The sequence below is a fragment of the Rhinolophus sinicus genome, chromosome 3 (assembly GCF_057876585.1).
Source record: "Rhinolophus sinicus isolate RSI-liver-muscle chromosome 3, RSI-T2T, whole genome shotgun sequence".
Lineage (NCBI taxonomy): Eukaryota > Metazoa > Chordata > Mammalia > Chiroptera > Rhinolophidae > Rhinolophus > Rhinolophus sinicus.
In genome coordinates this window covers 57,502,779-57,521,220 of record NC_142503.1, presented here as the reverse complement: position 1 = coordinate 57,521,220, position 18,442 = coordinate 57,502,779, and the positions used below count along the sequence as shown (strand labels likewise).

The 18,442-nt window shown below is 34.3% G+C and overlaps 1 protein-coding gene and 1 pseudogene across 3 annotated transcripts in view; one reads left to right on the top strand and one right to left on the bottom strand.

Moving 5' to 3' along the window:
• The window catches only part of TMEM161B (transmembrane protein 161B), a 68,932-nt gene that overhangs the window by 8,531 nt on the left and 41,959 nt on the right, over window positions 1–18,442 (top strand). For all 3 annotated transcript variants that reach the window (XM_019734237.3, XM_019734238.3, XM_074328756.2), the window contains one exon: window positions 11,839–11,942. In XM_019734237.3, the coding sequence (XP_019589796.2) occupies window positions 11,839–11,942 (104 nt within the window). Of the gene's footprint in view, window positions 1–11,838; window positions 11,943–18,442 lie in introns of those variants that run through there.
• On the bottom strand, window positions 2,849–5,891 carry LOC148758494 (heterogeneous nuclear ribonucleoprotein A1-like; annotated as a pseudogene).

Sequence of the window (18,442 nt, the reverse complement as noted above, 5' to 3'; positions counted from 1 at the left end):
AGTCACTTAAAAATTTCAGATCATAAAGAAAATGAATAAGAGAGAATTAGAATTGGCCGAGATAAATGAAAACAAATCAAAAAACTAGAACTTGAATTAACAGATCAGAGAAATTCCCACAAACCACTAATTGAATAAAAATGCTGGGCAGTGGGCTAGGTGTACTCCTATACATTTACTTGGAGCTGTGATTTCCTTTCAGGTCTCATAAATGTTTACTTATTTAATCCTTATGAGAAAGGGATAAGTATTCGTTCCTAATAGCAATAACTGCACATCACGGTCTTTGATGGTATTTAGAAATGGTAAATATGTGAATGCCAACAACCTGTTGTGTAATTAAAATATTGCAATCATCAACAATAAGATCTTTTAAGATTTTGGAGATGATTTGCCAACTCATTATTTTATAGATAAGGAGTGTGTCTCAGAGAGGGCTTGTCTAATTGCTAGGTAACTAGTTAATGACAGAACTACTATGACCCTAGTGTGTTTAGTTATTCAACACATTAAAATATTTACAGTGAATGCATCTTTCTAATAGTTAAAACATTCGGGGTTCAGTTTAATTTCTTGGCTTTTGTATATGGCTTAAAACTTAGTTAAGCTGAAATTTTTATTTTAAATTTGTTTAGTGAAACTTTGTTACTGTACTTAATGAAATTGTAATTTATAGTTTGTTTAAAAGTATTTGTAACACAAGTACCTATTGCATTGAGAAGATTATCTTGTAAAAATAGGTATACCTCTTCCTCTCTGATTTGTAGAAAGCACAATATATTGTCTTTTGATCTTGAAGTGAATAATTTTCATCTTTATGCTAAACTTTATTGCTTGGCACATGGTAGGAACCTGAATGTAGTGAAACAGTGGGTAAATTTATGCTTTATTCTCATTTCACCTAAAAGGTAAATATTCAACTTGTATTGAAAGCCTGCTGTGCTAGGCACTTCCTTGATAATGGAGATGGGGCTGAAGAAATGAGATGAATACAGTTTTAGTAGGGGAGAGACACTTAAATTGATGGTCACAGTTGAGAATAGTAAAGGCTGTTTCGGAGTTTTGAGTATGTTTTTAGCAAGGAATGTTTTATAGAGGAAGTGAAGGTTGAGGAATGAGGAGGAATTGGTCTGAACAAGGTTCCTTGTTAAGTGTCAAGTACAAATTTATTAGTTTTGACTAATGCCTTCTTAGAATATAGATCTGTAGGGATATTTTCTGTAATGTCAGAAAGTACAGTTTAGGAAGAATGGCAGAATTTAGGGATGCCTCCTTCCACTGAACCTTTTGTTTGTTACTTATCAGGACTATAATGAAACATTTATGCATGTCTAGAGATGAAGTGGCTTGTTAACATCTTTAAAAATATTTCATTCATCAACATTTTAATGACTGGTTTGCTTTATATGAGATATTGCATAATTCATGTAACCTGTATCTGGAAATTTACCTTAAAATAAATAACTTAATTTTAATATTAATGTTAAAATGGTTTATGAATTATATTTAATTAGAATTCCTCTTCTGAAAAATTATCTATCCTTGCTCTCTATTTGTTGGTTTTCCACTCTGTCTTACCGATTTATATTGAGGAAAATGTCCTAAGTTTATTTTTAAATTTAATCAAATTCTGAAAAACGGGCCTGATACCATCTTCAGCAGAAAGCCTGGAGCTGCTGCTTTTGAATATAGTTATGTCAAATTCATGCATTCTGCGTTGTCTAAAATTAAGATATTTAGGATGTATCTAGGCATTTTATTGAGGGTTTATGATTTTTGACCTTAAAGTACTTTAATTTCTTACTCTTGAGTTGGAAAACAGCAAAACTTTCTGGTTGTATTTTTTTTTACTTAAAGAAATTACAAATGTATTGTGCTGTGAAACATTGAAGCTGGCAACCGAACTAATCCTATAAATAATTAAATTTGAAAACCCATGTGCTTGAGTTCAAAATCATAGTGTTGATAGTTGTACTGTATACTTCCTTTTTTGCTCGTTTTACCTTCTTATATATATAATTCTATTTGTCGTATTAATTTAGACTGTAAAATTGCTGTTTGGTTGATCCAAACAGGTAAATATCTATGGTTTCAATGATTAAATCAATAAATGTATACTAAATATCGATAGATGGCCTTTATCTCTAGCTGATTTCGTGCCAAAACCTTTCGTTATTTTCATTTTATTTGTTTAGTGAAGGCCTCCTTTTCTTATTTTCAGGACAGGTTATTGTGTCTGTAAGGCCTGGAGTTATACTATAAAATCAAATAAAAGCCAAGATAGCTTATACAATCAACCCTGGGATTCTAGAGGTGGTCTGTGGGCAGGAATTCTTGCCTGTTAAAGATCTGTGGTGCTTTGGCATTATATGGGAGAATTTCTCTTCTGGGTTAAATCTAGACAGCCCTCAATCCTAGTAAAGAACCTATTGAAAGTAATCATTTTTAGAAACCCAGCTTGGGTCTGTCAGTCATCCACATGTATAAGTTCATTAGCCCTTTCTTCTCAAGTTTCTGGACCTCCTCTCCGTCACGTTGCCAAGATCTTGACCCTGTTGTGGTTATTCTTCAAGGACTCTCAAACTTTGTTCACTTAGTTTTAAAATTTCATACATCTCTATGCCTGTTTGTACTTCCACTCAGTAGGACAATGTCTCATAAAGTTGTACTTTCTTTTAAAAAAAAAAAAAGACACATTTATTCAGCATCATGATTAGACTGTTACAATTAGCAATCAACAGCATGGGTACAAAAAGAAAAATCTACATTGAAACCTTTTGTTGGAATGCTTTACACTTTTTACAGAACAGAAACAAATAATGTGTTATACAATTAGTCACAAAGTCCTCGAGTTTTTTGCCCATACACATGAGTATTGTCTAAAACATGTCTTCTTTGTAGCAGCTAGGCCCTGCCACCACTGTGCTTGGCTGAGCTCACAAATCTGTTGTAACCTGTAGCTTCCCTGTCACTTCTCTGGCTCTCCTCTCCTGCTAAGCTTTGTTTCCTGGCAGTAATTAAAACCTCCTGCCACTGCCATAGCTACTGCTGCTGCTGGAACCACCACAGCCACCTTGGTTTCGTGGTTTGGTAAAGTACTGGTCTCCACCACCATAAGGGCCAGAGCTTCTGCCTCCAAAGTCTCCTTTCATGGGTCCACAATTTGAAGATTGGTTGTTGTCATTGCCAAAATCACTGTAGCTTCCGCCGCCTCCAACATTGCTTCCATCACTACTAAATCCATTATAGCCCTCCCCACTGCACCATATCATCCATCAACACGACTGCCTCCAAAGCCACCTTGACCACTGACGTCTCCTGCACGACCAAAGTCATTCTCACCAAAACCACCTGCTCAATCACCACTGAAGTTTCCAGAACCACTTTGACCTCTTTGGCTAGAGGAAGCACTAGCCATCTCTTGCTTAGATAGGGCTTTCCTTACATCACAGTTGTGGCCATTCACAGCATGGTGTTTCTGAATGACAGTCTTGTCTACAGATCATGGTCATCAGAGGTTACAAAAGCAAAGCCTCTCTTTTTGCCACCGCCTTGGTCAATCATGATTTCAATGACTTCGATGTTCCCACGCTGCTCAAAATCATCTCTTATGTCATCTTCAGAGTCTTCTTTAATACCACCGACACAAATCTTTTTCACAGTGAAGTGGGCACCAGGTTTTTGAGAATCTTCTCGAGACAGCCCTCTTTGGTCCCGCAACTCTTCCACCTGCCTTGTGTGGCCTTGCTTTCATGGCTGCACCCACCTCATCCACAGCGGCATAGGTGACAAACCCAAAGCCTCTAGAGCACTTGGTGTTTGGGTCCCTCATCACCACACGCTCTGGGAGCGTTCCCCACTGCTCAGAATGGCTCAGGCTCATCGGCTGTTTCAAAGCTCAAACCTCCACTGAAGGGCTTCTGCAGCTGTTCAGGCTCCTTGGGAGACTCTTAGACATGACGACCGCGGGGAGACTAACGATGCTTCCTCGGCGGCGTCCACCCATAGGAACGTATAAAGTTGTACTTTCAACTTATACATTTGGTCTCATCTATTTCTGATTCTTAAGTGATTAAATTCCCACAATTAACTTCTTTCTAGAATCTTCAGCACCTCCCTAACATCGCTTCCTTCCCTTAAAAAATATATTTATATACATAAACCATTCTAGTAACTATCAGATTTTTCTCTTATTGCTTCGTTTCTCCAGGGAATAATTATGCCAATTATTGTATCATATCTTTACATAACCATCTAAGTTTTATCCTTACCTACTGATACTTCCCTTGCAATTTCTAATCTCATTCCTAATTCCTTTTTTCTTAAAAATCAGAATTCTTTTTGATTTTACTTTTATTTTTGAAGCTATTTTAGTTCAGGCTATGTATTTCAGTAGATTTCTAATCTGGTTATTTGCTTCCAATTACTTTTACCCCTGCACTTTATTTTTTCACTATAGTGACAGAGTTATCCTTCCAAAAATTTGATTACTTCCAGGCTTAAGATCTAAATACCTGTAGAAAAGTCCATTGTATGCAACCCACACCGAAGTCTAGCCATGTGGAACTGCTCATTATTTTGAAACATGCGTTTACTCTTGGTACACATAGGTACGTCTGTCTAAATTTCTCTTCCTTTTTTGCCTGACAGGGACACTATAACCTTGTGAGACTAGTTCAGATGTCACCTCTGTGAACCAGTCATTCCCAGCTCTCCAGTGTAGATTTAATCACTCCCTTTCTGGGAGTGCTCCTGTTACAGTGATACCCGTACCGTACCACTTATCACGTATTATTTGTAGGTGGTATTGAGGGGTGGTTAACACTTTAAGAGTTTGATCAAATCAAATATGATGGAAGAAATGAGTTGTCCTCTCAACCTTGAACTTAGATATGGACTAGTTCCAAGGTCTTACTTAGGTAGACTAGATTGTAGCCAAATCAATGGTATTTATATATCAAAAGATAAAAATAATTTTTAGATAGACTTTTTTCTAAAGAAAGAGCATATCAGTTGGAAAGTAGTTTTATGAGGAAAGTCTAGAAAAACAGTTTAAATAGTCAGAATTGAACATATTTATCCAGAACTATTTAGGGTTGAGAGTATTTTACACTCTAGAGGGCTATTCTGTGTGTTTTTTCAGACTTCAGCACTGCCTGAATGAAATGCCTCTCAATGCTGCCTTTTGCTCTCAGTCACTACTCACCAAGCAGCCTGCTTATAATTTGACTTCCACTGTATCATTAAGACAGTAATCGAATGGAACACTTAGTGAATTGGAACATCTGATCCCTTGGTAGTTTGTTTTACTGTAAATCAATTGATAAAACTCTTCAAACTGATTATTGCCAGTCTGTCTCATGCAGATTGGTTGTATCAGCACAGCATGTTTTTTGTGTGTTCTGAAAAGCTGAGGGTGCAGCCAAGGTTGTGTCCTTGGGAGGCCTGTCTGAGGCTTGTTAGTCCATTTCCTTGATATTCGTCCTTCAATCTACAGCTATCCTGTCAGTGACTCTAGGATTCTACCAGTCATCCAAACTAAAATATCCTGAAATAAACTTTAAGGCATTCCTCAGTTTTATTCTACAGTTGTTTTGCTTTATGTTCAGTCACACTCAAAGTTTGATTGGTTTTCTTTTTATCCTTTTCTTTCCTTTTTAGTTTCAACCACTTCTACCTTAGTCTTAGGTTTTTCTCTTCAATTGATCAACATGTTGCTATGTGTTACTTTCTTTATATGTTACTTGCTTTATTTCATCCTCCTACCACTGCCTGTTGGTCTTTCAAGGTGAACTTTTTAAACACATCAGCTAAATGTGTCCTTTTGGTTTTAATGACTCTTGACAATGTAAAATTCTGTCTTTATCTTATTTCTCACAATTCTTTGTCATATACTAAAGTCTGCATTGGTTGAAATAGATTTTTTGCTATTCCATAGTTACTGTTCACATTTGTTATTTAGCTTGGAATTCCTTTCCTTATACTCTTCCATCTGTATGATTTCAATTTCTACCTTAGTTCTTGTATACTTTATGTAACTTTCATATTCAATTTTTTAAATTTCTGTAACCCTTTGTTCATAGTACTATGAAATTTTGTGCTGCAATATTAATGTATTTGTTGTTAGCTAATATGAATTTTCATATTAGGTCTGTTAAGACAGATTCTTTTTTCGTAATGCCATTCATTCATTCATTCATTCATTCATTCATTCTTCAACAGATAGGAAGTGCCCTGCACTGTGCCTTGACTTATTGTAAATGTCACTGTGCTACGTATTTGTGATACAGCAGTCAGTAAAACTCAAAAATCCTTTGTCAAGTTCCTGATAACAGCCAGCAAGATGTTGAATGCATGTTACACTGACAGCCAGTATTTGTTAAATTAAATTTTTATTTGCTTTTCTTATTTATAAGTATAAATAATGTCTGTAGTGACATAATTTGGATTTGCAGTGATTTTTTCACATTGTTTGAAACCCTAACTCATTGGTCACATAATATATAACGTTTTATAGCTGTAACCAAAGTAAGAGAAGCTGCATCCCTACTTCCTGCAGTACTGTTCCTACCCTTAGTACATGTCCTCTCCTACCTGGGCAGTTGCCTTAGTGCTGCTGGGCTGTCCCTCATCCATTCTTTATAGGTTGTCCAGAGGGATTCTTCTTGCATACTGATCTGATCATATTACTTTTCCTGGGTTTCCTATTGCCTGTGTGTTAAATTGTAAACCCATTAGTTTTGCTCTTCAGTATCTGGTTTGAACCTACTACCTACCATCCCATTTGAAGCAGATGTCACTGATGGTTCACCAAACTGAGTCCGTTGGGTCTTGACTCATGCTTTACCTTCCAAAATGCCCCTTAACAGCTTTTTGCCCTTAATGGTTTCTACTTTTACTATGTTCTCATAGAATGCTCTGCCTGTCTTCTCATCATTTTGTATTATAATGGTCCATTTACTCTCCTAGTGGACTGGTTGCTCATTGATGGCAAGGACTGCTGTTTATCCCTGTTGCATGCAAGTGGTCTGATGCTCAGCACATGTAGTTTTTTGCTCAATAAATGTTCATCAAATGCACTGAGTCAACTTAGTGGAAAAAGCATTAGGTTGGAAATTAAGGATCTGGGTTCTGGATAAGTCTGTAACTGGGTAGTTCTGTGATCTTGAGTGTCGGACTCTAATTTTCTTATTTGTAAATTGTTTAGAGATGGTTTGTTTAAATGGTCAAAGTTTGAATTCTAAGTTTTATGTGAATTTAGGTTGAAATAACAAAATTTAGACCTTTAAATTATTTGAGCATCTCTAAGAAGGCTGTCTCAACATGTCTAGCTATCAGTAAAATAAGCAAATGGTAAGAAACAAAAAATAGGGAGATTATTGAGTAACATCCTCTTTTTCTCCCTTCTAACTTATTCATGAGGTGATGACTGGAACTAGTTTGTGTGGTCTGAGTCCCAACTATGTTTACAAATATGTCTTCTAATAATAAACAATGTCTGCTTTGTTTTAGTCTGCTTGTCCGGAGAGCTAGTTTAATGAAAAAAGACAAAATGTCAAGTTCACTGAAAACACAATATTCTAAGTTAGAATTTTAAAATTGCAGCCTGTTTGTATTTAAGTTTGGGGAATTTTGTTTTCAGTATTGACAAGCAAGATAAAATATTGCTATTTGATGTATTTTATTTCTTTGAGAATTGTTTAATTTTCCTTGGTTAAAAAAAAAATTTAACTTACCTAGAAATGATTACTGACAAAAATTGAAATGATCATTCTTTTAGAGACTAAAGGCAAATAGCTCTTTCATGCTCTTCATGGTCTCAGGTTAATAGATGTGGAAAAGATTGAAGCCTAAGTTTCTCCAGTGTTCACCCTTCTTGGGTGCTTATGAGCTATTTCATACGTGACTTTCCCCACTCCCAGTTATGAAGAGAATCAGGGGCCTGGGGGCAGTGAATCCAAACAGAAACCATCTCTTTGGTCAAGTTACTGTTTTGAAGCATTAATAATACGATTAAGGCCACTTGAATCAATGACCCATACGGTTGTGTTTTTGAGACTTCAGCCAGGGTGGACTGTAGCTTCACTGCATCTCTGTCCAGTTTAACAGTTCTCTGTTGTGAAATTTATGTTTGTTTATGGTTAAGTTTATTTAAGCATTCTCTTTTAATTAAATTGTAATGGAAAATATTCAGGAAATTTGACTTTTAACTGAAACATTTCAAAAATTCTGCTTTTGTATAAACTTATACATAGATGTTAAGTTAGGCAGTGAAGTCAGGTTATTGGAATGGTTTGCTTTTAAGTTTCAAATAGTTTTATCTCTTAGTTAATGAATGAATACTTTATGTTTTAATATATTAATCTCTGGCATGTACACTGTAATTGTTAATTGCATAGTAATGTCTCAAAAATTGATCTAAGTTTAGTATTAATGTATTAAATTTATAATATATAATTCTGTAAAATGATTGCCATTTTGAAAATATATTCCAAAGATTATTTCCTAAATCAATATTGAAAGGAATAACTTTGGTGAAGTGTTTTCCACATAATTTAAAAATTACCTCTCCAAAAGTTTAGGTAGATTCCTGTATCAGGATAAAAATGACATTTTCTTTCACTAGCACATATATAAAGCGTCTTCTAACAGAAGATACATACATTCTAAGAAAGATTTGTTGGCTTCTATTAGAAAATTGGAAGACTTCCATTAAATAATTATTTAGCACAATACATACTTGTAGATGAGGTTTTGAGTAAGTATTTCAGCTTTATTTAAAAAGATGAAAATGGCACAGTGAAGGAATGGAATGAGTTACACTTTGGCATTGAATGTTTTTTAGTCAAACACTAACTACAACACTGATAATATGCCAGCTATATTATGGTGTTCGCCTTTCTCAACATTGGTCTCTTTAATTATTCCTTTGCCTCCATATTTAATTAGTCTCTGAATTCTGCAACAGTATCTTCGTAACTCTTGTCTTCTGAGTACCTTATCATTTCTGGTCTGGATTATTGATAAACCTAGTTGATATTCCTAATTCTGATCAATCCAGTTTGCTGATTTTTGTTTGTTTTGCCTTCATGTGGTTTACCTCTTCAGTAGTGCGTCTATCAGCAATATCTCATTAGGCTTATTGATTTGGAGTAAGAGAGGAGAGTTAGGCAAGATGCCGCTGTTCCTCAGTTCATCACATTTCATCATAAGTTCCAGGTTAGTCTTTCTGAAATGCCATTTAGTAATATCTGTAACATTTATTAGTTGTGACTCGGATATGATTTGTTATTAAAGGGTGTACATTCTAATAAATTGTTACATGTTTGTGAGAAATTGTACTAGATGACCTTGATTCTGTGATACTATCACTTCTTTCAAGACTAGATTGAAGTTCACTTTGTTCACAGAACTTTCTCTGACTGAAAAATTATCCTTTGCTTTTAAGTCTATAATCTCAAATACACCAACCCTCTGACATACTTGCTAATATATTTCTTGTCCTTGTTCTGCCTGAAAGAGTTCTTTGTAATGGCATTCATTGTATGGAGATTGCAGAACTTCTATCACAAACTACACAGAAAATGGGATAGTAAATTCGAGTGATAGGAAATGTGAAAGAAAAAAGGTAAAAATGTAACCTTTGATGTTAGGTGAATATAAAAGTGGTCTGAGCCTTAACCCAATTGGTAGAATTTAAGGCATTAAAATATCCACAGTAAAACCATAGCTGAGGTAGTTTCAAAGACATTTTAAAAACAGTCCTGTTTAAGAGCCATTTTTACTTACTTTTTTTTTTTACTTACAACTGTACGTGCTTGTTTCTCTTTTTAAATTAAGCATTTGGTCTTTTGCTAATTGATTTATGAGAACTTTATAATATCTAATAAAGTAAAATATCCCTTTGTGATGTTAGTTACAAATGCTTTTCCCCAGTTAGTCTTTTCACGTTGTATTGCTTCTCTATGCAGAAATTTGATTCTTTAAAATTAATAAACTTAATCTATTAGGGCAGTTTTGGGTTCACAACAAAATGAAATAGAGAGTACAGGGAGTTCTTGTATACCTCTGTCCTTACACGTGCAAAACCTCCCCCACTGTGAACATCCCACACCATAGTGGTATATTTGTTGGAATGATGAAAAACCGATCAAACAATTTGTTACAATCAATTAAGTTTGATTTTTCAATTTATTTTCTTAGTTGTTTTTTATCTTTTAGACTGATACTTTTTGAAAGGCCTTTATTCTTGATATTAAATGTTATCCTGTAATAATAGTGATAACAATAACAACAAATGGTATTAACTCATATTAACTTCTTACTCTGTACCAGGCACAATTCCTCATAACAGCTTGATTAGGTAGGTTGAATTATTAACTTCATTATATAGAAGAGAAAATAGAGGCACAGAATGTTTAAATTACCTGTTACACAGCTAGTAGATGGTGGATTCTATCCCAGGTAGTTTGGGTCCGGAGCTCATGCTTTTAAACCAATATGCTATACTGCTTTTTAAAAAACATTTTATCTTCTTTATGTACTTGTTTGGTATATTAGGTTTGAGGTAGGAATTCAACCTTATTTTTGGATGGCTTGGGTAGAGGAGGAGCCACCAAAGAGGAGTTAGAAAGAATTGATTGTCACCATGGGAGTAAAGCCATGGATGTGGTAGACCTCCAGGGAAACTGCTGAGATTTAAGATTAGGAAATGTAATTTGGCAAGATAAAGTGATTGTGGTGGTAGGTGTTTAAATGGAACGGGCTTAAGCAGAAGTCAGGTGGGACTGTGTTGGGTATGAGAAAATAGAAGCTGTGAGAAAAAGTCTTGAAAAGTGGCTGCATGAGGAGGGAGGAGAGCTGTAGAGTAAGGGAAGATTATTGTTATTTTTTAGGAAGATGAAAGAAATTTATAGATGTTACAACGCTGATAAGAAGCATTTAAATAGAGGAGATTAAAGAAGATACAGGACGGAAGTTATTCTGTGGTTGAGGTTCATGAAAATCAAAGAGAGGAGAAGCTCTGAAGCACAGATGTAGGGATTTGCTTTGTATAGGAATGTTCTTTTATTTCTAGAGGGTGTGGGAAAAGACTGGTGCAGATACAAGTGATTGAGAGCTTGTTGGTGGCAAGTGATAGTTCCCATTTGTTGGTATGTCTTTTCTCTGAAGTAGGAGTCCTCTACTGCGCCGAGAGTTCGAAGATTGAGGGTGGTTGGAGGTGTGAAGAAATGAGGTTTGGAGTTTAGCTATGGAGAGGAATTGATGAGAAAAAAAACTAATGGAATTTTTGAACATGGTTGAAGGCCCACCCACTGGAAGTTGGTGATGACAGCATGAGTTAAATTTTATTTTCTAGTGACTTTCAGGCCATCACACTTAATATAATTAACACTCTTTAATCATTCACTATCACCCTAAAATTAAAAAATAGTCGTGCTGCTTTTAAAACTTGCCAAGTTAGTGTTTTATGAGTGTTGAATAGAATAAATTTGGAGAAGGATGGAAAAAAATTACTGCTTTTCACTTCATTTTGATACCTTTAAATAATGGAGAACATTTCTTGAATAGATTCTGAATGTGTATGCTGATTCATTTAACTTTTGTTCACATGGATGTCACCCTTGGGTAACTTGCAGAAGATTATAAGATGAAATTGTGTATTTTAAGTTTAAACTTATGTGGTCCTGAATGGCTAAATGCCAGAATAATACATGTTTTAATAGTAAACTCATCTTTCTTAAAGTATAATTTTCAAAATGTATGAAGTTTTCCAGCAATGTCCTCAAATCTACATTCATTCATTATTAAACTTTTTTTTTTTTTTTTTTTACACAGGGTGTAATAGGTATACAGCTGGTTGTTACAATGGTGATGGCCAGTGTCATGCAGAAGATTATACCTCACTATTCTCTTGCTCGATGGCTACTCTGTAATGGCAGGTAAGTGAAGGCTAGGCTGATTGTGACTTGGCACTTTCACATCTCTATTTACTTTACCAGTTTGATTAACTTCCTAGATAGTTAAGCATTAATTCCTATTTTCTAAAAACATGGCAAAGGAATGTCATGAGAAAAATTTAGCGTCCTTATTGTTCTTACTTGAGATATTAGTAGTTTATCTGATTAGCACAAAGGTGATAGGGTCATGGTCAGAAATTCAGAACCTCTCCTTCCCTGTCCCCTTTGTCCATGGCCACTGAAAATAACATAACTTTACTACTTACTTTTTTAAAAAGTTGGTCAGCAAAAGGGTGAGACTGTAAATTGAAGTGCTTAAATATTTTCACCATTGTTAGAAAAAATGACTCAAAGCATATGTCCTATTATTATTGATGGCTCAGTTGAGAGTTTATTATGAGTGAAGTGTTCTTTGTTTTACTGCAAAGAATTTTAAACTTAATTTAGCAAGGAGGAGGTTAAGTTATTTTGTAGGATTTTAATTTTGCCTACTATCCCCACACCTTCACAAAGGAGCTAAGTTGTCTTGTTGAAATTTGTGTGGTAAAATGATAAAAGCAAAAATAAAGACGATAAATATAGGAGATAAATAGCGAGGCAAAAGTAGGAAAACTATCCACACAGAAATACATGCCAAAATCCTGTGTAATTATGAAAGGTAAGTTATAGATTTGGTACTAGGCCTATAATTTTACTCTAATTATTCACCTCCAATAAATAACCAAGCTCTGTTACTGATTTGTATGTCTGTTTTCCTTGTTTAGACCTTTTGACGTTAGAAAACAATCGATAGCTCACGTCTTCCTAATGATTTCACATACTGCAAGATAAATAATAAACCTTTAAGGGCCATTCTATCCACAAAGCTTAAATTTACTCCATGGAACTTATTTTCTTTAATTATTTATGTTCTTCCTCTGTATGCTTTATAGTTTTTCCATATCAGTGCTTAAATACAGAAAAATATTATTCAGACTGCTTAAAATATTTTTTGAACACTATATTTGTGTGTGTGTGTGTGTGTAATGTGTGAGAGAACAGCTGTTTGAGGATGATAATGACTAAAGTTATAGTAAAGTTGAAAGCCTCTATCAGACCTATTAATAAGTGCAATATCTATCCCCTGTAACAAGTTGTTAATATGTAGGGTTATGCCCTGTGTAATCTTGTTTACTTTTTTTGCTTAGCAAAAACTTTTTCTATAGATCATGAAAGGGTAAACATCAGCTAGGAAAATTATCATTTATTCTAAATAAATGGAATCTGAATTAATGGACTTGATAAAATAATACATTAATGTAGCTCTTTCTCTACTGAGAACTGCACATTTCTAGACAGTTTGTGATCAAACTCCAGTGAGACGTCCAGATCTCTTTTGGCTGTAAAGATCTTGGCAGCCTTGTCACATTTTTGTCTATATGCAATTTCCATGTTCTTAACATAACTTGATTTCCATTTGTTTGTATAAAACATATTTCTAGGTAAAAACTAAAATTTCAGAGATGAAAACTTAATTCTCTTTGTTAGTATTCAAACAATGTATTATATTTAAAGTCTTCACTTTTTTGACACGTATGTGTCATAAATATATATATATATATATATATATATATATATATATATATATATATATATATACTACTAATTTGAGGGGGAGCTCAATCTTTAAAAACAAATATGAAGTTGATGTTTTTTGATATTCTTGATTTGCCTTTGTAAACACTATATTTAATGTTAATGCTCTCTTGAATTCCAAATCAGATTCCAAGGTTACCAATCAGCGTTTTCCAGTAACGGTTACTCTTCTGCTATAAGTACACTTCCTCCCTGTTTTGTTTTTCTAAGACCTTTCTTTAATGTTAATCCTGAAATGTTTAGATCATGAAGCCAAATTCCTAACTCATTGGACAAAATCATTGATTTTTACTCTTTTGGATTACTGTTTTACCAACTTTTTGTGATATGAAATGAAAGTTTTAATATTGAGAAAAATCTAAAAAAAAATTCTTACAAATTGTTCGTATAAATACTTATTGATCAGAAATGACAGTTTGCATTTTAAACCATATGATGCTGCTGAGTTGAAGTTGGAGAAAGATCTGAGGGCATTCTTTATCATCTATAAACTGCTTAAAGGAATTTAAGAGAAGAGGCCCTTGAGGACTTGTTAAATTATAAATAGTGTATGATGGCTTGGGAATGACTATATTGCATAGAACTATTTAGTACAACGTTTCAAGTGAATGTATGTGTAGATACCACAATGGGTTAGTCAAAGTATGACAGAAGAAATCTCTTTTTAGTTTCTCTGTATGTTGTCTTAGTATTTATTCCACTTGTATCATATTTTTAAATTGTAATAGATATTCATATTTTTCATAAAACTTATGGCTTCTCTTTTTGTATCATACAAATTAATTTGTTTATATCTCTCATCAACCACTGTCTCTTCTGACATGGAAGGTTTCAAACGGCACTTGATTCTATTATGTTGACTTAATGGAGTAAGCCTGCCATTTTCCTGAAGTAATAAATACCTTGAAGGAATAAACATTGTTTGCTTAAAAATAGCAGCCCTGTGATTTTTTAATATAAAAAAATTGACTCATTTTTTGGCACTTGTTGAATAACATTTATATATTGCTGTTAACTGTTGTAGATATAGTTAAAAACAAAAACAAAAAAACACTTTATAGTCTTTAGCCTGGTTATTTCTGCTACCTCATTTGGATCTGTGCACTCTGAGCTAAGTAGGAGAGGAGATGATGGGCTGGGGTATGTTATGACTCAGACATCTCAATGTCTGAATTTAATAAAAGTGTCTCATTCAATTTCTTCAGACAGGAATGAGGGTCACATGGGGGAATCAGAGTGTGTTTGGGCAGCTCTCCAGATAGATCATTCACAAAATGGTGTTTCAAGGATTCAGCTATCCTTCAAGTGGTGACTTAGGGTTTCTAAGCTTCTTCTGTCTTGTGGCTCCTGCTACCTTGGAGTCCTGCGTTAGAGGCTTTGCCAGTTGGCAAGTAAAGAGAGAGGGAGGGAATATGGATCTTTCAGGAGAATCTAGGGGCCAAGCTTAGAAGTAGATGTATTATTTCTGCCCACATTACATAAGCTAGTGCCCTATGACTAATTAAGCCCAAAGTGCAAGGGAGGCTGGGAAATGTAGTTTTCATTTTACCTAGGAATTAAAGGCAGGATTGGTGAGTATCTAGTTCTCTGCTGTAGGTGATATTGTCTCCATTTTTACAAATGATAATACAAGTTTTAAATTTAGTCACATTCACACACCGAAAAATGAAACAGATCCAGGCTTCTTACCCTGGAAATCTGAGTCACAGTCTAGTATTTATTTGATTTTTGGCTTCGCATCCATTCCAGACCTTGTCCTGGAACTGACATACTTGAACAGTTTTGAATTTGGTGGAGGTAAACTTTTCTACAACTACTGTGACTTCTGTTGGCAGTTTCCAGAGTAATTTATTTAAGATTTTCCTTTTTCATCTTTTTTTTCATTGCTGTACTTAGTTTTAGGAGATATTATCTTCAGGTTATAAGTAACATATAGTTTCTCTTTGCTTAATGTAGTCTTATGGCTTCTCTATGACTACATAGCCAACTTTTTATTCTAAACTGAAAAGGCACATCAGCATTGATTTTGATTACCAAAAGCAGGCTTAGTGTGAAGTAAAGTTGAAGAAATATCTATTGTTCAAATTATACCTCTCACCTCACCATTTGAAATTAAATTTATTCTACATTACAAATTATAAATATTTTGTGTTCCACTCATCCATTTTTTTAACACAAAAATATTTTTCTTCTAGAAAATATTGTCAGTTCTCTCTTTTTTTTTTACATGCCTTTTTATATAACTATCAGATTTTGTTGGAGGGATTCCTGCTTTAAGAAGAACCTAAGTAGCAGGATCTCTTCTGCCAAAACCAGTGAGCTCAACTGTGAAGAGTCTCTTCTCTCAGATTGCCCTATTTCCCCCTCCCTCCCCAAAAGGAAGAAAACTCTTGGGAAGTTGGTGTTTCTGCACCTTTAATGTGAACTGCTTTCCCTAAAGTAAGGAACACTTGTTTTAACAGTTGCTCAGATCACCTTAAGATGTTAGTTCTTTATCATGTCCAACATACCACTGATTTGTACACGAAATATTCTCTACTTTGTCTTGTAATGAAAGTTCCTTTTTGTTTTGAAGTTTGCTTGGCCCCTCTTTTCATGGAGAGGTAAGTGATAGGTTACTTAACATTCTTTGTACATTTGAATAGTGGGTTTTGCATGAGGAGTAGGATCTTGCTTTTTCTCCATAATAGCTTCCTTGCTGAACCTGCTTTCCATTTTCCTGATTGTTCAGCTCAAACCTTAACGCATTTTTCTCTACCCCTCTGTCTCCCTAGGCTCTCACTTTGGTCTGCTACTTCCCTTCATATGTCCCTAATAGAAAATATGTTATGGTCAGATTTATTCTGATTTTGTCTTATCCAATATTGGGTAAAAAGGGTGGAACACACTTTCACATTCGATTGCTCTAATTCTTTTTGCCTGTTCTCTTTTGCATGTTGCCTGATTCACAAATCTGCAAGTTCCCTTTGGTGAGCGAAAACGAACTACTCAAATGCACAGTAGATGGGACCTATGACCTAAGGGAAAGGTTTAAACCTTCAGCTTCTATCCTTACGGAATGCCTGAGCTCTTGTTCTCCTTGTCTTAATTGTCTTAACTTCCCGTTCCAGAATGTCATGATATTCTATTAAAATTTCCAATAATTAACAGGATACGATACATATATATATATATATACACATATATATATACACACACACATATATATATATATATATATATATATATATATATATATATATAAAACAATATTTTAGCTACTTGTACTGAAAGGTTTTCTAAGTTTTAAGTGGTATTTGTTTTCTCAAGTTTTTTTTTTTTTTTACACTTGTCAAAATTACGGAGATGTAGAATTGAGACTCAAACTGTCTTTAGTACAAAACCTATGTTTTGTACTGTGAAATAGAGTTTTGTATGATTATTTATGTATTAAAGCTTTTTAGCTTGCTCTCAGTACTGGATTTTTCTTTATTGTTCATGTTCAGATTTCCATTATAAATTTCTGAAATTTTTATTTCTGAAAAATTTTAAAGTGGTTTGCTTCAAATGACAGTACTGCTTAAATTTTTTAAAGAGCAGGGGCCAATACATTCTACATTTTCTGATACATATTTTTTTTCAGTGCTATTGAACTGTTTTAGTAAGAAAGGTCATATTTTATATAAGAGATTTATACAAGAAAATTATTGAAAATTATTTCAGTAATTTTGTCATATGTACCACGAGGTTGGCTTTATTATCTGAGACACTGCTGACAATCTGAACATAAGTGAAAAAAGCCACTGAATAACCAAGGTAAATGTCATACACTGAAATCAATACATTTAAATGTACGTGGCTCTTTTTTGAGATTTTGTTAATACTTTTATTGTTTAAGAAGTTTATTTTTTTCTGTTACAAAAACAACAGATCTATGATGTAGAAAATGACGGTATACTGATAAAAAGGAAAAATCAGAGGTAATGGACTATATTCCCACTGGCAAAAGATTGTAAATTTTGTTGTATTTCCTTCTAATCATTTCTGTTCATATTTTCTCTTAATGATTGTGAGTTTATATTGTGTATACAACTTTACATCATGTTCCTTTTACTTAACATATTAACATAAAGCATTTTTCTCTGATTATTTTTTGTAACCATTAACTGCTACAGAGAATCTAAACCTAATAAAGTTTTGTATCTGTCTTCCAAGCCTATATTAGAAAGGTATAGTGTAGCAGTTATAAGCAGATTACAAGTCATTTTACTGAGATAGTTATTCCAAATAATAGGGAAGGAGAAGACGAAAAATTGAGACCAGAAATTAAACTATAGTAGATGGGCACCATATGGCATGGAATCAAACTGGAGAAGTACTGACTTAAAAAAATTGTGCCTCTGTACTTCATATAGGTTTTCCTTTAAATTCATGATCTCAAGCTTTGGCTGACCACTCCACTCTGCCTGGTAGTCTTTGTGTGCTCCACTAGCAGACAGCTTTTTCAGCCCAAATCCTTTCTCCTTGAACGTTACGCATACCTCCTTCAGCCTCATGCTAAGCTCTTGAAACTAGAGTCCATACTCTAATCTTCACACCACCAAACCCACAACCCCAGTTATACATGCAACCCTTTTTTTGTTTTTGAGTTTATAGTTTTAATTTTAGTTTGTGATGAAAGTATCCTTTTTGTCAGAGCCCAATTCCTGTGCTTGTACTCTGTACCCCATTCCCTCTAACCTTCACCCAGACTTTGCTCTTTGGCCAGTTCCTCTCTTCTGTGTCATTAATTGTTTTATTTCTGTTGGATTATTTCTGTTAACACACACACACAGACACACACACACACACTTTAAAAAAAAAAAAGG